The 23928-nt window shown below is 28.1% G+C and overlaps 6 protein-coding genes across 7 annotated transcripts; 1 reads left to right on the top strand and 5 right to left on the bottom strand.

Moving 5' to 3' along the window:
- Positions 1–720: 720 nt before the first annotated feature.
- On the bottom strand, positions 721–3094 carry LOC141530820 (uncharacterized). The gene is made up of 2 exons (XM_074248154.1): positions 2977–3094; positions 721–2903 (listed from the first exon to the last, which is right to left on the bottom strand). Exon 2 carries the CDS (start codon positions 2062–2064, stop codon positions 1549–1551), a length of 516 nt encoding a protein of 171 aa, XP_074104255.1. The 5' UTR covers positions 2065–2903; positions 2977–3094; the 3' UTR covers positions 721–1548.
- A 3869-nt stretch (positions 3095–6963) lies between these two features.
- On the bottom strand, positions 6964–8228 carry LOC141530845 (uncharacterized). Its single transcript, XM_074248210.1, has 3 exons — positions 7847–8228; positions 7293–7751; positions 6964–7211 (listed from the first exon to the last, which is right to left on the bottom strand). Exons 1-3 carry the CDS (start codon positions 8019–8021, stop codon positions 7066–7068), a joined length of 780 nt encoding a protein of 259 aa, XP_074104311.1. The 5' UTR covers positions 8022–8228; the 3' UTR covers positions 6964–7065.
- Positions 8229–8786: 558 nt separating this feature from the next.
- LOC141530847 (uncharacterized) lies at positions 8787–9865 on the bottom strand. Its single transcript, XM_074248212.1, has 2 exons — positions 9253–9865; positions 8787–9146 (listed from the first exon to the last, which is right to left on the bottom strand). Exons 1-2 carry the CDS (start codon positions 9431–9433, stop codon positions 8971–8973), a joined length of 357 nt encoding a protein of 118 aa, XP_074104313.1. The 5' UTR covers positions 9434–9865; the 3' UTR covers positions 8787–8970.
- A 384-nt stretch (positions 9866–10249) lies between these two features.
- LOC141530846 (uncharacterized) lies at positions 10250–11637 on the bottom strand. Its single transcript, XM_074248211.1, has 3 exons — positions 11157–11637; positions 10862–11062; positions 10250–10629 (listed from the first exon to the last, which is right to left on the bottom strand). The coding sequence occupies exons 1-3, from the start codon at positions 11326–11328 to the stop codon at positions 10487–10489; spliced, it is 516 nt and encodes a 171-aa protein (XP_074104312.1). The 5' UTR covers positions 11329–11637; the 3' UTR covers positions 10250–10486.
- Positions 11638–12911: 1274 nt separating this feature from the next.
- Spas (spastin) lies at positions 12912–17126 on the top strand. Of its 2 annotated transcripts, XM_074248195.1 has the most exons (5): positions 12912–14236; positions 14316–14486; positions 15014–15307; positions 15471–16466; positions 16548–17126. In XM_074248195.1, exons 1-5 carry the CDS (start codon positions 13693–13695, stop codon positions 16709–16711), a joined length of 2169 nt encoding a protein of 722 aa, XP_074104296.1. In that variant the 5' UTR covers positions 12912–13692; the 3' UTR covers positions 16712–17126. The 2 variants fall into 2 exon arrangements, with proteins under 2 accessions (XP_074104296.1, XP_074104297.1); XM_074248196.1 differs by lacking the exon at positions 15014–15307 and having other exon boundaries at positions 12915–14236.
- A 2318-nt stretch (positions 17127–19444) lies between these two features.
- Positions 19445–23354, bottom strand: Rox8 (TIA1 cytotoxic granule associated RNA binding protein Rox8). Its single transcript, XM_074248203.1, has 3 exons — positions 22198–23354; positions 21809–22105; positions 19445–21720 (listed from the first exon to the last, which is right to left on the bottom strand). Exons 1-3 carry the CDS (start codon positions 22783–22785, stop codon positions 21427–21429), a joined length of 1179 nt encoding a protein of 392 aa, XP_074104304.1. The 5' UTR covers positions 22786–23354; the 3' UTR covers positions 19445–21426.
- Positions 23355–23928: the final 574 nt, after the last annotated feature.

Raw genomic sequence — 23928 nt, 5'->3', positions numbered from 1 at the left:
TTAAATTATTTGCTCATAATGATACCATGCATTTTTTTAATTATTGAATTGAAAAAATTATTTCATAAGTATTAACTAAGTTAATAATTAATAAATTAATAAAAAATAAAGGGCATAGCCGGTTAAATATGGGAAATCTACCCCCATGGCTTTTTTGACTCACACTTAGGGGATCGATTTGGCATCAAATAAAAATAATTCACACCAATTTTTAGCCCTTTAACTCAAACGACGTTCGAAATTTTCAAAAAAACCTGTTTTTTTATTTTAATTTTATTTTTATACTGAAATTCGGAGTTAATCGATGGTGATTTTTTTTCTTATTCTTAGGATCCTTAAACATAAAAATATCGTATGATCATCGTTTTTCAACGAAAAGTCGATTTTTAATGAAGAAAAGAAAATTCAAATCTTGTTTTTTTTTAGGGTTTTTGAAATATGTCAATCACCAAAATTTGTCAGAACATGTATTTTACACCCCTCGACACTCAGGAATTTTTTCAAATTTTTTGAAGTGGTGGAACAATGTCAAAAAAATTAAAAAGTCATTTTTTTCCTGAAATTCGGCGTTTTAACGCACTTTTATTTTTTTTTTTTGCTTGAAAAAGTACGTAGAAAATTTATTTTTTAACATAAATTTATCTTTTCAAAAGATAAACATAATAAATCAGGAACATGAAGTATGTAAAAAGGCCATAAATAATTCAAAACACATTTGGAGGTGAATTTTATATTTTTCCAGACAACCGGGAATAATTTTGAATTAGGATACAACAAAAATAAAAATTTTAATAGAAACAATAACTTGATTAGTCTTCATCACTGTCTTCATTCACTACAACACTAATTTTCTCATCGATAAACAGACGACTAAGTATCTCAGCAGGTTTTACAATTTTAGCTAAATATCGAGCGTAAAATAAATAATAAATAATAGCAGCAATGTGTGAGCAACATCCCACAGTACGTCTAATATTTGCACAGTCACAACAATATCGAATTATTCCAGAGATATCATTCTTGTCTGGCTGATATTCAATAAAACAACGATATGTTTTTGAATTAATGTGTCGAGATCTGACTTCAAATTTTATAATATTAGGAGTGATCAGTAAGTAATGAAGCTTCAGCATTCCGTTTTCATCCATCATTTCAGCTAAGTACGACACCGCTTGAGACATTTGATATGATGCAGTAAAAAGAATTTTGAGTTCATGTTCAGTTAATTCAGGAAAATCAGTTAATAAATCTGAAGTTATTGCTGCAAAAGGAACTTTTCTTCTTGCCCAACGATTCGTTTCTACCTCCGAGGCTAAGGTATTATCATGGTCTTTTTTGAGTTCATGACAGCAATAATTTTTCAGAAAGGTCGAGATCAGAATCAAGTCTCGTACCAAATTCATTGTTCAAAAAACAAGTAATTCTACAAAAAACACTCGTCTTTGGAAGCAATTTGTTGTCCAATTTATGATCTAAAAGCCTATACTTTTGTTTGATTATGCCATGAACTGCTTCAACAACCCAACGGACTTTAGTAACGAAACGGGATTAATTTGATTCATTTGTGGTCAGTTGATTACGTTTTCCTTTAAGGGCAGGCATTAGCACTTTGAAGCTAGATTCTTCTAAATGTGCTATTACATCGCGAAAACCACGATCAACTACAATAATGTCATCTTTTTTCAGCAACTTAATCAGACCATTTGGGTCATTTAAAATGACTTTCATTATTTCAGCATCGTTCATATTAACTGTGTATGGCCCAAGCATGTCTATAACGAAACCATTCGTAGTGCATATCGTGAATGGTTTGCACAGAGGGACTTTCTTTTGACCAGAATATGATTTCCTCTGATATTTATTATTTGTACTTTTTTGATGACGAATATATGTGCCATCGCAAATGAATATCAACTGGTCATCTCTTACTTGATACAACTTTTTAGCAGTATTTGAAGTATTGGCGAGTAATATTTCCCGGCTGATAACATGGATTCCAAAACAGTGAGGCAAAACATCTTTTTCAAACGAAGATATTACTTCATCACAATAGTCTGACACCATTTGATCTCGAGCTAAGTCAAAAACGGAAGATATCACTGCGTTTGAATTTTCAGTACGTAATTTGAATAAAAAAACAGCAAGAGCTTGAAAGACATTACGATTGACTAATTTTCTTTGACGTTAACATTTTACTGAGTTTTATCAATTCATCCCAGCTTAGACCCGTAAATACCTCTAACTGTTTTTCTGAAAACGAGTGATCTCCAATTTTATCAATTATGGACGAATCAGTACCAATAGCTAACTGCCCAAGTAATTTTTCCAAATCATTTACTTCAAATACACTGGTATTAGAATGGATTCGGAAAGTGTTGATATCTTCATTATAGAACCGTTTTTTAATGATATGATCTTTACAACACCGATTTCCTTGGGGAATAAAGAGTCGTCTTTTGGAAAAGACTTGCTTACGTGCTTCAAACGGAACTATCATGATATTTGTTGATGATCCACAAAGGCAACAGTATTTGTGTGTCGATATGATTCGGGGAAAACCCAACTCTATAAATTCTAACTCTTCCTCCATTTTTTCTTGAATAACATATTAAGGATCTTCAGATGATGATACAGACGAAACGGTTGTGGATGATGATTGAGAAAAAATAGGCTGACTTTCGACATTCACTCGATCTGCAGATAAATCTTGAGTCTTTTTTGGCGTAGGTGGTCTTGTTAAAATAACTCGACACTTATTACAAAAGGTATCATTTATAAAGACACGCTTACCAATTTTTTCTGTCGCATTATTAGCCTCATCAACTGTCGCAATAATTTGTTTAAAGCCAGATATTTTACGTAAATATACATTACAATTAACACATTTTTTCCCAAAATCCATTCTGAAATCAAGTTTAAATTATAAGTTATAAATTCGAAAATATATAAACAAATAAAATGTAAAGCTTTACTCACTTGAATAAATGTAAACAACTGATACGCTATGTAATAATAAAAACATATATCTTGTAAAATGAAAAGAGATGCATTAACATCAACAATGATACTCCAATATTGTTCGATCGTAAAACTTAAATATAGTTTCAATATAAAAGCCCTAAATTAATTAACAACTGTAATTCAATATATACAATGAATTATATTAATCATAAAGATTACTTTATTTTGAGGTTACCTGAACAAACAAAACCTTAATAGATATGATCAATAGATTCCGGAAATCCCGGTAGATGACTTTCCAAAGCACCGAGTTGGCGCTAATTTTGAAATACATAGTCGTTTTAGAGCAAAGAAAAGTTTTCTACGTACTTTTTCAAGCAAAAAAAAAAATAAAAGTGCGTTAAAACGCCGAATTTCAGGAAAAAATGACTTTTAATTTTTTGACATTGTTCCACCACTTCAAAAAATTTGAAAAAATTCCTGAGTGTCGAGGGTGTAAAATACATGTTCTGACAAATTTTGGTGATTGACATATTTCAAAAACCCTAAAAAAACAAGATTTGAATTTTCTTTTCTTCATTAAAAATCGACTTTTCGTTGAAAAACGATGATCATACGATATTTTTATGTTTAAGGATCCTAAGAATAAGAAAAAATCACCATCGATTAACTCCGAATTTCAGTATAAAAATAAAATTAAAATAAAAAAACAGGTTTTTGAAAATCTCGAACGTCGTTTGAGTTAAAGGGCTAAAAATTGGTGTGAATTATTTTTATTTGATGCCAAATCGATCCCCTAAGTGTGGGTCAAAAAAGCCATGGGGGCAGATTTCCCATATTTAACCAGCTATGCCCTTTGATAGCATTTTAATTTTTATTTAAGATGAAAATGTCAATATGATACAATTTAATTAATAAAATTTAAAATTTTTCTATGGAATATTTACTTCACTAGACTTAACACGCTCGCTTCGCTCGCCTTCATTCTTTTAAAAATCCCGCCACTATCTCAGTCGACAAATCAACAACCGAATAAAATAGTCACAGAAGTGACGTAAAACGATACGACATTCGGCCATCAACTTTTTAGAAGAGGATTACTCTAGTCAAACAATATTTCTAATAAAAAAATTCCAGGATGATTTGCGTCTTCTCTTGCAAAGTTATTTTTCTTGATGAAATCAGTTGGAATTGTGGAAGTTAGACGATTGTTGCTTATTACCATAAATATTGTTAAGTGTAATTAAATGATGGCGGAATTTTTCGTGCGTGATGTATAAAATTCGCCCGATTTTCGCGTTCTCTTCAGAAGTAAATGTCGAGCATTTTCTCGTTGTTAAAATTTCTGGTAACACCACTGAAAAGAAAAATGAATTATTAAACAGTTAAAAAATAATTATTATCTAAGATAAATTAAAAACTTTATCATCTATAATTAATTCAGTTAATAAAAATATACTCACTTTTGACCCTCAATCTGAGTTCACTGCAGGGCCCTTGGTTGAGAACACATGGCAACTGACTTTCCACCCTCATAATTTCTTCGGGAGTAATTTCCGGTTGATTAGCGTATGATTGATGTGGAGAGCATGATACTAAAAAGCAATAACTCCCAAAACGCACAAGAAAATAATTTGAGTCTTTGAAATCTTATACCTTTGAAATCTGTGATTATCGAGATGGTGCTCGAATTTTAATTTAATAATTATTAAAATAATAAATACTACGATATAAATATATATTAATTTAAAAAAATTTCTGTCATCTTTATGCCACATGTACAATAAAATATAAATAGTAATTAAGATCTATTTTTTCGTTTAACTTCCTAATGATTGATTGTTCTGACGTAAAACAATTAAGATAAACAAATTCTCTGAGTATTAAGATATAGTTAAATCTATCGATATGTTCTTATTACACTCCAAGAATATTGTGGTGACACTTATGACATCAATGATTTTAAGACTTATATATAGATAGTGTTTATTTACAATCATTATACATAGATTATTGGTTTCGTAAATATATTATTAAGCTAATCAAATTATTTAGATTCCAAAATGATAATTATGACGCTTATCAATTCTTTAATACTGTTTAAAAGAAATGAATTTCTTGATAATAAATAATTGATACTCGTGGTTGAATTCTCATCTTAATAATTAAAATAAATTAAATAATTGTTACATATAATACAAAGGATATAATTTTTTTACAAAAATAAAAATATACATATAAATATATAAAATATTGTTCAAGCTATGAAACAGCAAATTTGTCCAGTAATTGTCGATATACAAAAGGGAATTTTTTTTTCACTAGTTTCAATTGGTGACCAAGCAATATCGTCACTTCTTGTTCTCCAGGAATAAATTTCAATTTTAATAAAACTGGTAGAGCTTCTGTGAAATAAAGCACGTACAAAATTATTAATCCAATTTCATCGACAAATTCAAAGTATTGTGCAGTAAAATATACTTTGGAATTTTGAAAAATTAACATTTTAAACATGAAATATATTTATATATTTTACCGCACAATGTAAAAAAATTAATACAAACTTTTAGTAAATCAAACGATGAATTACAATTTAAGTTCTCAATAAGACAGTCGTAAGCGCTCATAAAATACGATTCTATGGAATTTTCTTGTTTTTGATATTTATCCACAAGAAGTTTCCATAAATCTGGAAATTTGTTTTTCAAATACGGAATAGCTCTCGAACCCACAGCTTGCATTTGTAGCGAACATTGTGAACACTGATTTTCCAATAGATCAACCATATTCACTGTGAAAATATAATTATACTTAATAAACTATTTCATTTGCTAATTCATTCCAAGATAAATTATTAATTTTCACTTACATTTTATTCGTTCGCCAAATGCATCACAAGATTCTGCTCCAAGAACACAAAAAAATCGATTTAAAAACTCTTGGTTAATTTCCGATTCAATTTGATCTTTATAAGTTTCTATGTTCAATTTAAATGACATTCCTGCTATAATCAGTTTTATTATTGTCACAAAATTCATCATTTTTTATGCAAAAAATAATTCACTTAAATAATTTAAATAACTAGTGATAATTCAATTTTTACACGTGCCAAACACTGAAGTTATTTCAACTTATGTTTCGTATGAAACATCAGGTCAGTACCTATATATCTTTTTCGGCTGTCTGCTCGTCACATAAATACCATTTAAGTCCAATTTTTTTGATCACGTGCTTACGCTTCTACAGCCCACCTCAAGTTTTCGAAACGTTTTGTTAGAATTTTCTTTCCATTCAATTTATCAGATCTTCTAATGAGTTTTTAATGAACCTCAATTACCCCAGTACTTTTCAGTTATTTATCGCTTTTTTGAAGAATAGAATATCCATTACTTATCAATTGTATGTATAAGTCCTTTAAAAACCTTCTAAATCATTTTTTTATCAGATTTTAAGGAAAATTTCACGGCAACAAAAGTGTAAGATAAAGAAGAAATATGTAAATTACAATTAAATATAAAGTTAAAAATTTTTATAAAACTATGAAAGTTTAAATAATTATTATTATTCCGTATTATCCAATTTAAAAATTAAAATTCAACGAAAGTAGTTCGGAAAGTTTGTTTTTTGTGTTTAGAATTATTTAAAATTATTTGAAATTTTATATTTTAATCATTTTCTTGTGGTTAAATTAATAACAAGTCCACCAGGATCTCCATAAAAATAATATTGGAAAAACAGAATTCTTCGGGTGCTTTTAAATCTTTTCTGCCTCAATTTTACTATTATAATTAGCTCTTTTGAAAAATTAAATTTTTTTTTCTTCATTATAATATCTAATAAATTTATAAAAAATATCTGTTAATGAACTATCACGTAAAGTTAGTGTAATAAACGAAAAAACAATTTTTTTTCATATTTTCTTCCTTTAATGAATGAAGAAAGATGATTTTTATTCAAGCGCTGATTCTCTTGAATATAAATTAATCAATTAATAAAAGTTAATTATTTTTATATTTTGATAATTTTATTCAATCACCATGTTATTTATAAATGATAATACGATACATAGTTTATGAACATGATTATTTATGAAAATTATGCTAATTATTCTCCTTTATTATCAATGATGTCTTGCAAGATATGAGGAAAGGATCTTTCCAAAAGATTCTTTGCTTGTGTGAAAAACTTGTGAACCTTTGGATTTTCACATCCAGGGCAGGTATTGGTATTTGCAAAAATGTACATTGATTCTGTGATGAACAAATAAAAAATTTATTAATCAGTTTAAACTTTTTTCATTACTCAAAAAAGCTAAAAATTTTACAACTTACTTTTGAAGACCTTCATTTGCCAGTCACAATTTTTCTTCAATACTAAACATAGGACAGCTTTCGCGCCGAAAGATCGATCATTTGCGAATAAAACCTCAGGTGAAGCTGCATTCTCCGATATTGTTAGTTTATCCTGCGGTTTATTGTTCCGATCCGTTAGTTTGCTGGGCTCGGAAAATTTTGGACGGGATTTATCTTCTTCAATTACAATGGTTGGTTTACTGGGCGCGGAAAATTTTGGACGGGATTTTTCTTCTTTAATTACAGTGGTTGGTTTACTCGGTGCCGAAAATGTCTGGCGCGTATGCTTAGCATTCAATTTACCACCATACTTTTGTTCAATTAATTGCCAATCTTCAGGGAAATATTTTTGTATATCGGGTATTCTTTTTTTAGCTTCTGATTTTATCATGGGATTGCAATCAGCACATTCATTTTTAAACCAGTCGGGGAGCAATTCTGTAATTTATTACAAATTCATAATTTATATTGATTAGAGAGAAAGCAACAAAAATAATTGATATTTTTTTATTATACATTTAAAGTAAACTTACTTTTAACTTGGTCTCCTATAAAGTCACATGATTTTCGGTCTAGCACGCAATCAATGTACGGCAAATATTTTTTCTGAATATCAGATGGAACATCTTCGTACTTAGCATTCACGTTTAAAACTAGCGCAAAAACTCCGATAAGAGTCGATAATAAATAAAAAAATTTTATATTCATTTCTCTTTACTTGATAATACACTTAGTAAAACTATTTTTGTGATAACTAGAAAGCGTCTTACACCATCAAAATTTTCTAGATAACTGCAAAGCTATTTTTGTCTGTCGCTTACACTCTGAAAGATATTATATAGTGAGTAATTAGACCCAGGTAATTAGGGAGAAAGTATAATTATAGTAAAATTTGTTTTAGATGATTAGTATCTAAGTACCCAAAGTGAATATACGATTACTTCACACTCAAATTATTTCAGATATTGAACTGACTGCTGACTAAAATTTATTACTTATTCTTATTATTTTAAATACTTCAAAAATATTTTTTTTCATAATGTAAGAAATTTATGAGGATTGAATTTACAAGTATAGTCCATTGGAAAATGTGGGTAATAAAAATGAAAATAAATTTTGAAGAAACTTTGCCCTTGACTGAGTACCATCCTTGAAACTTCAGTGAAAAATGTAAGTACAATACGTTTACGTTTTCTACAATTTCTAAAAATATCCAGGACTGACCAACTATTGTTATTTACTGTCTCCGTTAAACAGTAAATTTTTCTAAATACTTGAAATAAATCAAAACTCTTTTGTACTTTTAAATTTTAATTAATTTCATAGATCATTATTAAAATTAATGAATTAAAAATTTTTAAATGTATTAAATTATTTGCTCATAATGATACCATGCATTTTTTTAATTATTGAATTGAAAAAAATTATTTCATAAGTATTAACTAAGTTAATAATTAATAAATTAATAAAAAATAAATTTAATAGCATTTTTTTATTTAAGATGAAAATGTCAATATGATACAATTTAATTAATAAAATTTAAAATTTTTCTATGGAATATTTACTTCATTACTCTAGTCAAACAATATTTCTGATAATAAAAAAAATTTCTGGATTATTTCCGTCTTCTCTTGCAAAGTTATTTTTCTTAATGAATTCAGTTGGAATGGTGAAAGTTAGACGATTGTTGCTTTTTACCATAAATGTTGTTAAGTGTGATTAAATGATGGCGGAATTTTTCGTGCATGATGTATAAAATTCGCCCGACTTTTGCGTTCTCTTCAGAAGTACATGTCGAGCATTTTCTCGTTGTTAAAATTTCTGGTAACACCACTGAAAAGAAAAATGAATTATTAAACAGTTAAAAAATAATTATTATCTAAGATAAATTAAAAACTTTATCATCTATAATTAATTCAGTTAATAAAAATATACTCACTTTTGATCCTCAATCCGAGTTCGCTGCAGGGTCCTTGGTTGAGAACACATGGCAACTGACTTTCCACCCTCATAATTTCTTCGGGAGTGATTTCCGGTTGATTAGCGTATGATTGATGTGGAGCGCATGATACTAAAGCAATAACTCCCAAAACGCACAAGAAGATAATTTGAGTCTTCATATTGATATGATTATTAATAGAATAGAAACAAACTTATTAAATTTGTGACTAATAGTCAAGCAATTTGTCTACGACTGTGTAAAAAATAAAATCTGATCGTCTTTATATATCCTTTTGCTCCGCCTTCAGTCGCAACGTTGGCAGGTAAATTATCGAATAGGGATCGAGTATTATCCCCAAAAGTTTTTTGTTGAAATTTTAAAATAAGAAAATTTAAATTGCTTGTTAAAACCTGTTTTGAAAGATAAAATTAAAAATGTTAATTTTCGGCTTTAAGTATCTTCTTAACTTGATAATGAAGCATTATTTTTTTCAATTATATAGATGATAGTAAAAATAGATAAATTTGTATAATTATTCTCCGATACCCTCATGAATATGGGAAGAATCAGAGGTTTTGGATATTTCTAGACAAAAACGTTAAGTAACCGTGATAGACCATGATGTCACAATGAAGAGTCGAATTTTGCTATCTGACAGCACGATAATAAAAAAAAAGAATTTATTTCAAAAGATTTATGAGTCATACAAGATAACTAATGGAAGACTACTATAGTATAGATACGAAATAATTTAAAAGGAATATTTTTTTTTTATCTTATGGGATTAGACGAATTATAACTAATGAATAATATTCAAATAAATTTCATAATACGTGAGAAATTTTAAGAATATTTTTTTTGTTCGACAATGTATTTATTTCAATTAAATAAAAAAACTTTTTTTTTCAATAAAAATATTTATTTAAACAATATATTATAAAATCTGTAAATATTTACAAGAGAGGTCAACCATTTCAATTTTTATTTTTTTGAACAAAATTTTTATTTGATTTTATTGATATATTTTTTTTTTTAAATACATAAAAAAATGAACAATTAAAAAAAAAATTCGATTTTACGACATTTGTTATAAATCCGCCGTAAAAAAAAGTAAAATTCAAAAAAATTAAAAAACATTAATTTTTTACCCAGATATTGCCAAAAATAGGTTTGACCTGATTTGGAAATAATTACCGTAGATATTTAAATTAAGAAACGATACAATAAAATATTATTGACCATACATCTGTTCAATTTGTAGCCATTTTTGTGGATGAAATTTTTTGAGATAATCAATTCGTTTTTTCATTTTATTAATAAAGTCGTCAGTACAATCAGGACATTCATTATTTTTCAAGAAAAATGGTAATTTACCTGTAATTAAAAATGAAATCAATAAATTAAATATAAATGATTTTTAGTTCAACAAATTTTTACACTTGAACTAATTTGTCTGTTCATACTTAAAAAAATCCCAATAAATTCATGCCGCATTTATGTAAAGCCCTTATATTGTTTTAGCGTTGGTTTATCGGAACTTTTTTTATGTTTTAATGTCGCTTTTATAAAATAATAAGAGTTATAAATTGGTTTCAACTAAACTTACTTTTAAAGAGTGTTAGTCTACTATCACAAGGACCAGCATTAAGAAGACAATTCAAAACTATTGGAATTGTATTTTTTTCTAATAAGTACTTAAATTCTGTAAAAAAATATTGTTTCAAAATGTGCAATTCTTCCCGGGCTTCCCTTTTTATTCCTTCATCACAAGTTAAGCAATTATTAACTAAAATATCCGGAAGTTTGGCTACATAAAAAATATATTTCAATTAATAATTAACAATTAAACATAATTAAAATCTAAATATTAATTCTTAAATTTGATTGAATAATGTACTTACATTTAAAAAGAGCATCGACTACATTACAAGGAGCTTGATCGGCATAACACTGAATTTTAGGCAAATATTTAGTTAATATTTCTTGTGGTACATTTTTATACTTTGCTTCTGAATCAGAAAAAAATGAAATTATCCCTAAAATTCCTAGTAATATAAATGATTGAATTTTCATTTTTAAATACTAGATAATTTTTTTAACAAATCTTCAATAATCCGCACTTGTTAAATTGACAGATTTTAAGACGAAATAATTTTTCTTCTAAGTATGTAGTCTATATCTAGGGACCATATGACTAGATGGGAATGAATATTTTTATATTTTATTGTATTCTAATAGGTCTACAAAGATCATTAATTATAATCTTAAAAGCTATCTTCGCTGACGATAATTATTCTAATGTCAATGCCATCATTTATAATGAATAAAAAATAATTATCCCTGGAAAGATTAGTAAAATATTGCAGGAACCTTACTAAATATATAAACTAATAAAAAACCGTTTTAATATTTATGTACATTAATCAATTTTAATTGTTTTTTTTTTTTTATTATAAGGAATATCAGACAATAAAAATTATTTTATCTATTTTTAAAATAAATTATATTTTTAAATCAAGTTCTCCTTGAAAATTTTCCAATCAAAGCTGCATCATTATAAATTGTATCTATTTGTTTAAAAGACTGCAAAGTTCTATAAAGTATCAATTATTTTTTTTCTTTAACTAATCAATTGTTTTTCAAGCAGTTATTATTTTTTTTTAATTTCAAATTTTTATAATATAAAAGTATCTTTAGATGTTGATGATTGAAAATGAAGGGATGTACATTGATGACCATCAGAAATGTGGTCTTCCTTATTTTATAAAACTTCTTCAAAATTTTTTTTTAAATCAGTAATAAGTTTACCTCATTAAATTGCAGTTATCATTTATAGTGATACTAAAATCAGCAGACGCTTCAAAATTTTGGTGAAAAACGAACAATTTAAAATATAAAAGTTGATTATCATAATTTTAACAAGTTTTCAAAAAAATTTATAAATTTTTAAGAAAATTGTGATATTCAACTTTTTTTTTTAAGTTGTTCGTTTTTTTATGTATTTTTCAAAAAAAAAAAAAAATATCAAAAAAAGATAAAATATAAATGTTATCTAAAAACATGAAAGCCAACATTTTTCCAACTCTTGAAGACAAAAAAGCTATCAATTTTTTTTTTTTTTTTTTTTTAACGACATTTTTTATCATAAATGCGCTGTAAAAACAATCAGAATAAAAAAAAATTGAAAATGTTAATTTTTCACCTAGTTATGGCCCAAAATGAGATTGACCCCACTTGTAAATAATTACCAAAATTAAAAAAATTTTGGCATTAATTGAATTATAACTAAAAAAAAAAAATTGCATTTAGAGTTTTTCAAATCTTCTACATGTGGAATTTTTCTTTTTGTTTATTTATTATATTTTTTTATGAAAAAAATTTTATGTTTTTAATTTATGAACATACTTCTGTAATATTTAACTCTTGAAACTCAGTTTTCAAATCTTTGCTAAAAAAAAAAAAAATTGGCGGGAAAAATATAAGAATAGTAGAATTGACTCTGCGAACAAAAGTCAATCTTTTCTTCATAATTATTATTATTATCTAAAGTAATTAACATGATGTAATGACAAGTGAAATGAACTAAACTATGTTCATATAAAGCAATAATAATTATACGGTTCATTAACCCCTCAAAAGGGCATTTGATGAAGAAATCCTACCTCGATATCCATTTGCGATAAAATAATTCTTGGAACTAGGTACCAGTGTAATTGTATTTGAAAAAAAAAATCATGCTTTTTCACTTTAATAGATTAAATCTCTTATTGAAAAGAGTGAGCAAACAAACATTTAACAGAGGTGATCTTAGTTGTGTATGTGGAGTATCTAACACGCAAGTAAAGTAAATGAAGAGGGGTGCGCACGCGGGTGCAGATCATGTTAAAGTTGAGAGAGACAAGTAGATGTACATTGTGCATTGGAATTCGGCAAGTGCGTGCAGTTATTTCTAGATAAATACAATCAATAAAGTCGCGTGTGTAGTTCGACATAAAAAAAAAAAAAAAATCAGTAAGTATAGATCTTTGCACTAATAAACTTTTGTACTTGCAACTTGCAACTGCTATATATCAGTACGATAGTTGTCTTTTGCCAGTTGACAACATAGCAGTACCGTTCTTATTCTCTTGAGAGCTATATAGTTGAATGTAAACAGACCGGATAGACTCGCCCAATAATATAGATATAGGATATAAATTTAGGTGACTGCAAGTAAGACACCAGTAGATAAAATAAAATATTTCAAGAGGTTTTATTTTTTTATTTTGCATTCGATATTAAATCTTAAAAATTTACCCGGCAAGTGAACTAGTAATCATTCTACCAATCGGGAATGTCGAAGTGTCTAAGTTTATTCAGAAATAAAATTGAGGACAACGCGATAAACAAAAAAAAAAAGGGATTTAAATAAACAAGAGGGAATTATCGCGGGAGGATATGTCGCACAGTGATGGCGGGCGCTCAATACGTAAATCTGGCTCAAAGTCGCCTAAAAAATTACGTGTTACTAAATTAGAAAACAGTGACAAAGCTACGACTACAATAAGCTACGGGAGTCATCATCATCATCACCATCACCATCATCATCATCGTCATAATTTAATAGATGCTCCACAACCGTCAATACACAAGCGCAATCTCTATATTGTATCATTCCCACTCATACTAGTTTTCAATGTGTTAAGAACACTCCTGTATCAGCTGTTTGTTGTTTTTAAGTATCTTTACGCGTCGACGAACCACTTGATTCGTAGAACTAAAACAAACAAAAGCCAGTGTCAGTTTGAGATTATTGTTAGACCTGAGACTAACGATTTACTGGCTGTGTCAAGTGATCAAGATAATTCAGTTATGTCCCAAATTGCCAGAAGACCTGCTGGTCCGGGTCCTGGTGATCCGTTGCTAGCCAAACAAAAACATCACCATCGGAGGGCTTTTGAATTCATCAGTAAAGCTTTAAAAATTGATGAAGAAAATGAAGGTATTGTTTATTTATTCAATAATATATCTAAGTGTGATAAAAAAAATATATAACCTTAGTTTTTTTTTTCTTTTATTAGACCATAAAGAAATAGCGATTGAATTATACAAAAAAGGCATTGGAGAGTTAGAAAAGGGAGTTGCTGTCGAGTGCTATGGAGGCAGAGGAGAAATTTATGAAAGAGCACAGAGATTACATGAGAAAATGCGAGCTAACTTGGTTATGACCAAGGACAGACTTGATTCTTTAGGTATAATTATTAACATATTTTCCTTTTTTTTTATTTAATGTAAATGAATGCACTTTCATGAATTATTCTTTTATTATTTGTTAAATGTTACAAATTTATGCACGAACTGTCCATAAATATGACACTGAAGTTAGCAGACGTCTGAAAATTTTTTTTTTTTTATTAATCAAATTACAACTAAAAAGATATTTCTAAAAAATTACACTTATAGTTTTTACAGGTGAAATTTTTTTTTAAATTATTTAATTGAAATTTTTTTAATAAAAAATTTCTAAAAATTTTGAAATGTCGGCTAACTTGATTATCATCCATAAATTTTAATATTTAATACATAATTTAGCATGATACTCGTGTAAATAATTATAAATGTGAATAGTATATTGAAATGACAGTGAATCATACTAAATGTTGATATAACAATTTTTGTTTAAAAAATAATTATAATTGTTAGATGTGTTTATTATTATTTAGTTCTATGCCTTATGTGTAAAGCATGACGCAGACGATTTTTATTTATTTTCTTGTAGCAAATATTTGTGCGCTGAAAAAATTGGAATTAGCTAATGATTGCCGTGGTAATGAAAAAAGTACTCAGGAAAGCGCTTCGGATACTTCTGACAGTTATGATAAGATAAAGTATCCAAGGAACAGAAAAAATAACATGATATTACGTTCAAATGAATCTCTAACAGGTCCTAGTAATAATACTATCAAATCTTGTGTCAATAATTCAATTACTGCCAATACACATACGCATATTAATAAGTCAACAATACCAAAACCAATATCGCCAAAAATCAATCATATTCGTACTTCAGAAGGTATTTAATTTACGATAATTTATTTTTTTTTGTTTGCATTTATAGCTAGCATGGCAACTATTAAAGTTTTGACTGTGTATATTATTAAAATTTGGTTGTTAAATAAATAAGCAATCATGATATAAAATTTAAATAATTTTGTTATTTATTTACAATGTTACAGCATCTGGTAGAAATCTGACAGTTCCAGGAAAGCGAGTACCAGGTACAATAAGTAAAAGTCAAACTTTACCTCGAAGTATGGGTCGTTCAACACCTACACACTCATGTCATCGGACGACGCCAATCAAACCTTCAGGGACACCTCCGTCCATTAAAAGACAATTATCAGTTCCTGGGAATGGATCTCCGATACGACGTTCTGGTACACCAGGTGGTTCAAACAGTAATCGAGGAACTCCATCGAGAAAAGTTCCAATGTTAAAAGGCGTTGATCCGAAACTGGCTCAAGTAATTCTAGATGAAATTTTAGAAGGAGGTACTGCAGTACAGTGGGACGACATTGCTGGCCAAGAAGTTGCTAAACAAGCACTCCAAGAAATGGTAATATTACCGTCTCTTCGACCTGAACTGTTTACAGGTTTAAGAACACCAGCACGAGGTTTACTGTTGTTTGGACCACCTGGTAATGGAAAAACTTTGTTAGCTCGCGCTGTAGCTACTCAATGTAATGCTACATTTTTTTCAATATCTGCGGCTAGTTTAACATCAAAATACGTCGGTGAAGGAGAGAAATTGGTTAGAGCACTGTTTGCTATAGCACGAGAGCTTCAACCATCTGTTATTTTCATTGATGAGGTTGATTCTCTACTGAGTGAAAGGCGTGACAATGAACACGAGGCATCAAGAAGACTAAAAACGGAGTTCCTGGTAGAATTTGATGGTCTACCTTGCAATCCTGATGAACGTGTTCTCGTTATGGCAGCGACTAATCGACCTCAGGAATTAGATGAAGCAGCATTGAGACGGTTTCCTAAACGAGTTTATGTTACTTTGCCAGATCTTCAAACGCGAGTTACACTTTTAAAGAGACTTTTAGGTAAGCACAGTGATCCTTTGATACCTGAAGAACTTTATAAAACAGCAGTTTTAACGGATGGCTATTCTGGAAGTGATTTAACTGGCTTAGCGAAAGATGCTGCACTTGGACCGATTCGAGGTAAATTTTTTATCAATTTTATCAATTATAATTTTTACTATTTTTTACCTTATGACTTATTTAATGATATTTTAATTATAGAATTAAATCCGGAGCAAGTGAAAGCTCTTGATTTGAATCTTGTTCGCAACATCACTATGCAAGATTTTTTGGACTCTTTGAAAAGGATTCGCCGATCCGTATCACCGTCAAGTCTTGCTGCTTTTGAAAAATGGAGTTTTGAGTATGGAGACGTAAGTCTCTGATTTATCAAGTGCCCGTTTAAGGGCCCTTATACTTGAATATTTGTAATACCTCGAATAAAAAAAAAACGCGCTCACATTTTTACTACCATTTTTGCACTGAGGATAAAAGTACTGAAATACCTCAAGGCAAATTTCGTTATTAATTACATCAGTAAATTAAAGTGAGAATTTTCTAAGTGATATTATTAGCAACACTGCGAAAAGATAAGCCATTTAATTGATTGAAAATTGTTTAGAAATTGATAAAAAAATTTCTATAGCTTCAGTAATTATTAAATAAGCACATTGAGAATTAATAATTTTTAAAAATGGAGTATATTTAGATTTACAAATGCAACCATGCACGTCCATAAGGATAATAAAATAAAATAAAAGTATTCAATACAAACAAAAAAATAAAAAAAAAAAAAAACAATAAATAAAACCAGTCACTAATCTAGTCCTAGTTAGAAACACATGTACAAAATTACATATATCAAAAACTACAATACTAACCGTAAGAATAATATACCAGTTAACTGATGGCTCTAAAGAAAAATTTAATTGGCAAATAAATAAGGTACATCGATTGAAAAAGTGAAAAATTTATCAGACAACGAATTAAAATACTATTTAATGTAAACTTTTTTGTTATTGGAAAACAATATTGTCAATTTTTTTTTTTTTATATTAGAAACCCAAAAAAAAAAAAGACTTGCCCATTAAGAAATTAATTGAGAATATTTTTGTGGTTTTGTTAGTCAATGATTAATTTAATTATTGATCAATAATACGTAATTTTGGCAGTGATTGATAATTTTTTTTTACGCATACAAATAACAGAAAGATAATCGATGTCTATCATTTTGCATGTATATTTATTCGCTCTCTTCATATATAATTGGTATTCGATATATATATATGTATAAATATATTTATAAAAATAATTGTAATATCGTAACTACTGTCGTTCAAATCGTACGTAAAAATTGGACGATGTAAGGTGATATTTTCAAACGAATTATTATATTAATTAAACATTGAGCCTCTTCAATCTTAATTGTACTACTAAAATCGCAGTTGCTTCTTACTGCCACGCAAAATAGAATCATTTTTTAAATAATTAATCAAATAAGTACAAACACGAAGGCTGTTATGAAATAATATTTTGTTTTGTTTTTTTTGTTAAAAGTATTATCTTTGATTGTTTGAAGAAAAAAATTGTAATTAATGTTGAGTTTTTTTGGAGAATTCTTATGTATTCCATGACAATTACTTCGTATTTGTAACTTGTTATTTAATTTATTAACGAAACATTCCGTAAAAAAAATATTTATTTGTATATATTATATTTATAAGCTTGATAACACTTTTATGTTTAAATAGTGATGTCATATATTGTAATTATACTAAATCATTGATTTCTTTTTACTTTTTGAAATAACGTACGGGTGAAAAAAAAAAAGAATATTTTCCAAAGCTCAAAAAAAAAAATATATATTTTTGTTTTTTAAATAAAATAAAAAATGCGCACTTACCAGCACATATTTATTATTGAATTTTGATCAAAAGCTGTGGTAATAAAAAAAGTAATAACGAAAAAAAAAAAAAAAAAAATGAAATCAATTCAATCGATTAATAGGAAAATACAGCATTTCTTTAAAAATGCTATTTTCCTACGCCTTCCGATTTAAGATACAATTCAGCCTTGATCCAGTTATTTTGCTACTTTTATAAACTCATAGCATTAAATTAAATAAGAAAATCAACAAAAAATAATGTAATAAGAAAATTACCGATTATTTTTTGATTAATGTGTCGAATGAAATGGCAAAAAATATTCTATAATCAATAAAAAATAATAAGATGTATGTAGAAGGCTTTTAAATTTTACATATTGAACTTGATGTAATGGTGGATCCGTAATTATAATCGATGCTTTGGTGTACATTTACAAACGCGTTTATATGGAATTATGTAATGACAGACAATTGCAATATTGTACATGCTACAAACAATCATTACTTATTTTATTGGATAATTTTTTTTCTTTTTAAAAACAAAGTTAATTATTTTTCACGACTTCCAAAACTGTAATAAGCCAACTATTAAAAATTATTGTAATTTACTCCTAAAATTTTCTTCCATTCCAAGCAGTTTCTTAAAAATAATCAAATTATCCATTATTTACGTCGTAGCGATTTATAAGGTAAAAAAACTCAGTTATTAACACTGACCTAGTTGTTTGACACTTGAAATTTGATTCTAATTAAAAAAATAAAATGTATCTTAAAATTTATAATTTAAAAATCATATTTATTAATTTATCAGAGTTGATTTGTTTATTTTTTAATTAAAATAAAATTGCAAGTGTCAATAACTAGGCCAGTGTCAATTACTGGGTCTTTTACCTTATGTTAATTAATAATTTTACTTTGCGATGTTATATTTATATTTAAAAATAAAAATTATATTAAATTTATAGTATTAATAGTATTAGTGCGTAATTGCCGTTGATTCAATAATAAAGAATTGTATGTGTTATGTATACACTCGCTATTTTCTAGTCGCCATCGCCTATGCGATCAATTAAATTCAAATAATTCAAAAAACAATATTAAGTCCATTTAAATTATTGATAAACAATGTAAAATATATGAGATGGTAAATAAAAATTATATTGCGTTTAAATTTATGTAATATCTGTTTATCATTACTGTGGAAACAAATCGTTGAAAAAAAAAAATACGATCATGTATTTTAAATATTTATTCCTTTCGTTTTTCATTTAAAGGACAATTTGTTTATTTTTTTTTTTGTTTTTTATTCTTTTTTTATTATAAGATAACATTATCCTAAGCATTGTCGAGGCTTTTGCGAACCCCTCATACCTAAATTATTTTTTATATAACATTCTTTTATCATTTTATTTTTCTTTACGTCTTCCATTACTTCACTGATTAATAGTTATCCATAGTCAGAATCTTTTATTTTTTTTTTTGCTGCCAGCGTTTAATTTTATTTATTAGTTATATTGTAATTATAATTTTTATCTATATATTAATTGTATCATCATCATTATCAACATCTCATTAAATCAGGATTACTTGTTTGTCTGATTTTATACATTATTTCTTAGCGTTACACGTTTGATAACTGACTATGGACAAATTTTTATTTTATTTATTTTTTTATTTTTTTTTTTTTTTTGGTGAAAAGTGCGAATAGAAATTGTGGAGCATCCTTAAAAAATTTTTTTATCATCGGTGGCGGTTATTACAATCACATAAAACACAAAAAAATTTCGTCATAGTTAATCAGAAAAAATCACATTGAAAAAAGTTATTACAACAGTATTTTACAATTAAATAAATAAATTACAAAAATTAATTTTTTTTTTTCTTGATAAATTATTCAATTAAAATTACTAATCATAGTTTATTATATTATAAAAATGGATTATTATCATAATTATTATGAATTCGACATAATCTTCATTTAACCACACAATAACTTGGAAGACACTAATGGATAAATCAACATGGCATGTATTTTTGTTGATTTATTTTTTTGTTTATAATAAACTCTCTTAATTGAGACCAAAATGTCGTCCAATTATATAGCAAAATTTACAAATAATCATTAGAGTTACAGAGAGTTTGAATGTTAGTGAAAATAAAATTGAGTGAAAAAAAAAGGATACAGTTAAAGAAAGACGAAAAGAAAATATGTTAACTAATAAAAATAATATGTTTAGAATACGATTAATATATAAATGAAAGTTCAATTTATAATTTTTTAATTTAAATAGTTTATTATTTAAACGATTAATAAAATTATTTTAATTTAATGATTTGTCAAAATGGTGAAACACAAAGTAAAAGTTTCACAACCACCGACGATAAACGCACTGTCATTTTATTATTAATTATTTTGTTTCCAATCAATTTTCTACATTAACTATGATTGCTCCACATTAAGAGCCCTAGAGTTCTCATCACGTAATGTTAAACCAATTTTTCTTATCTATTCTTGAGACTAAAACTTATCTCACATCAAAAAGTTGTTTTAAAAAAAAACTTACTTGTCTTTATAAAGAGAAAAAAAAAAAAGAGCAAAACGACAATCACGCTTCACAAAGAAACAAACAAAAATATAAATTTAACTCAAATTATTTTTTTATATGGATATGACATTAAATATTAAATGAGTACAGGGCTCTGTCGTAGCAAAACTACAATCAAAATTATTATACAGTTCACGTCACGCTCGCACAATTCTAATTAAAAATTTATTTCTGAAAACTAGTAATTCAACTCACTGAACAATAGTTTGAGTTCACTTGTAGTGATTTAACAATTGGATATGGAAATATATAGATGAACAACATTTTAATTTATTCTTTTTTTTTTTTTGTTTAAATTGTTAGTATTACTTTTAGTCCCGAAGCATATATAACAAATTATTCCGATATGCAGAATCGTCAAGATCAATGTATAATTAATAATGTATTTTTTGTAAATTATTCTTGATTCATTATCGAGAGAGCGTGAACGCATTTGTTTTTGTACCAGACACGTGATTACTCAAAGAAGCCCCTGTTTGAATATTTTCGAAAGTTAATTATTATTACTGTTTTTATTTTTATTTATTTTTTTTATTTTAAATCCATTTTATCTGATTTGTCACATGTCTCGAAAATCAATTGGTCGTACTTAATATCTGCAAGATCGGTTTCATTGTGTAGGATACTGCGGCATTGTATAAACCACAGTTTGCTGTCCAGGTTGAAGGCCAGCTGTTCCTGTTGGCGGTGCGGCAGTGGCTTGTCCTGGTTGCCACGCACCAGCTGCAGGTGCTGGCATTCTCATACTATTCATGTACTGTTGAGCTTGCTGCTGACTATAGTACTGACCGTAGTATTGAGCTGGCTGTAAGAATTGTCCTTGCATTTGAGGATATCCTTGAGGATACCAATAACTCATTTGTTGGCCATAACCGTAAGGATATTGTCCAGCTCCGGCAGTTACCTTTATTTTAAGCAATTTAAATATCATTTAAAGCTACTTGAACTTTAGTATTAAATACTTTTAAAAAAATATTAAAAAAAATTTTTACCTGTTGAGCTTGCTGATTAGCATTTGGTCCAACGCTGTTAGGATCCCCATTTTCTTTTCCCCAAAAACATTTGACAACACTTCCATTGATTTCTGTATTATGCGTAGCCTCAATAGCATGTGTTGCTGCTTCCTTCGTCGTAAATTTAATAAAAGCATAGCCTTTGTCCTTGAAAACTCTAATATCATTAATAGTACCAAATGGAGAAAAGGTCTTGTTAATCAGGTCTTCAGTTATGCCGTTTGTAAATCCACCACAGTAAACTGTGCAGTTTGTTGGACTACTCTGAGCATATACCTATTGAAAAAAAAAGAGCAAACATGATAATAATAATAGTGTTAATAAATAAATTAAGATTACTGATAAAATATATAATAAATAAATTTTACCTCTTCATAATTAGGTTTACTATTATTTGTGTGCCTTGGCCTCTCGGATCTTGGTGGCGGTGGTTTTCTAGTGGACCAATTTGTCCTAATGCTCCGTGATCCCAACCATTGTCCATTCATAGCAGTTATCGCAGCTTCAGCTTCCGATTTTTTAACAAATGACACAAACGCATATCCTTTACTCTTAAGGGTTTGTGGATCACGTACAATTCTACAGTTGCTTATTTCACCAAAAGGCGCGAATGCCTCTTTAAGTGTCTGAGTTTCAATTTCAGGAGACAAATCACCAACAAATATATGATGATGATTACTAGTATCAAGCTTGGGTTGATTACCTGGACTCGTAGCCCAGTTAACCTTCATCTCCTTATCGAGGAAGAGTCTCTTATTCATGGCGGCCAGCGCCGTAGCCGCACACTGATGATTTGTAAATTCAACAAATGCATAAGGATCATTGCCAGGTTCACGTATTATTTTACAACCCTTTATTGGGCCAATTTGAGAAAATAATGTGCATAACAGATCCTCAGAAACGGATGGGTCAAGATTACCCACGTAGAGTGTACGGGGATTACTTTCCTCGCTCATGCTCTCTGTGATTGTGCTTTATGCCGACAACTACGCCAACCACTTAGCTAAGCCTACTCTACCTTAATAAAACCCACCTTCTTCCTAAATTTTATTTACAAAACACACCTCCCGTACGTACGCCGTACATTTATCTCAAGACCAGCATCAGACTTTATCGCGTTATTTCACTTTTATTACAATCAACACAGACGGTTCAACGTGAAGCTGTGCTACACACCCAGCCTCGACGTCATACTAACATAAAATGGCCGCGCTTCCCTGCTTGCTCTGCCAACACACACTTTCCCTAAATTTTACCCACGCGATAACTAACTACCAATTTTATACTTACTAAACCTTCGAAACTACTATTAAAAAACACTTATTTTTCCTTATTATTCCCTTTATATTGTTTTTTATTTTTTCTTTTTTAATATTTTTCAATTCACCCTCGACGTATCTTTTAGTATGTATTTTCATGAACACATTTACTCCACGACAACCAATCTGTTTGTAGTAAAGACCGCGAAAATAATATTATTCGATTCGTCAGTCTTCCGAGACACCGGCTTGTCAACACACCAATCAACGTGCTTTCTGTTCACCTAAAAATTATTATATTTTTATCAATTATTTTTTAATCTTCTTTAAAGCAATATTTATTTAAATATTTTTATATTTATTAAATACACAATTAAAAATTCATCATTTTCTATTAAATAAAACTATTACATTAAATTACTTACTTTCTTTCGCACACGTTTCTCGGGACGTTGCACTTACTAATTTACTAGAGTAACAGACGGTAGAATATGTAACTACTGTGGTATTTTAAATAAGTCAAATTAACTACTCTTTTAATTTCCCAGGTACCCTTTACCAGATAGCCGAAAATTTTAAATTGTTGCAAAACAAGTTGATGTATTTAAATTTTCACCTCAAACTTTTGGATAAAATTCTATTGAAAATTTTAATGACATTAAAGTTAGCGGTCACTTGACAAATTTTTAATTTTATTTAACAGTTAAATTTACTCTAAAAAATTATTTTTAATAAATTGTATTTTTAATTTCTACATGTCAATTTTTTTTTTTTTGCCATAATTTATTTGTTAACAAAATTTCTAAAAATTATTAAATATCTGCTAAATTAATTTTCATT

This window comes from Cotesia typhae, unplaced genomic scaffold (assembly GCF_013202065.1).
Source record: "Cotesia typhae breed Kobodo isofemale line unplaced genomic scaffold, CoteBio_Ctyphae contig_5, whole genome shotgun sequence".
Lineage (NCBI taxonomy): Eukaryota > Metazoa > Arthropoda > Insecta > Hymenoptera > Braconidae > Cotesia > Cotesia typhae.
The sequence above is the reverse complement of the archived record's forward strand: the minus strand, read 5'-3'. Positions and strand labels throughout refer to the sequence as shown.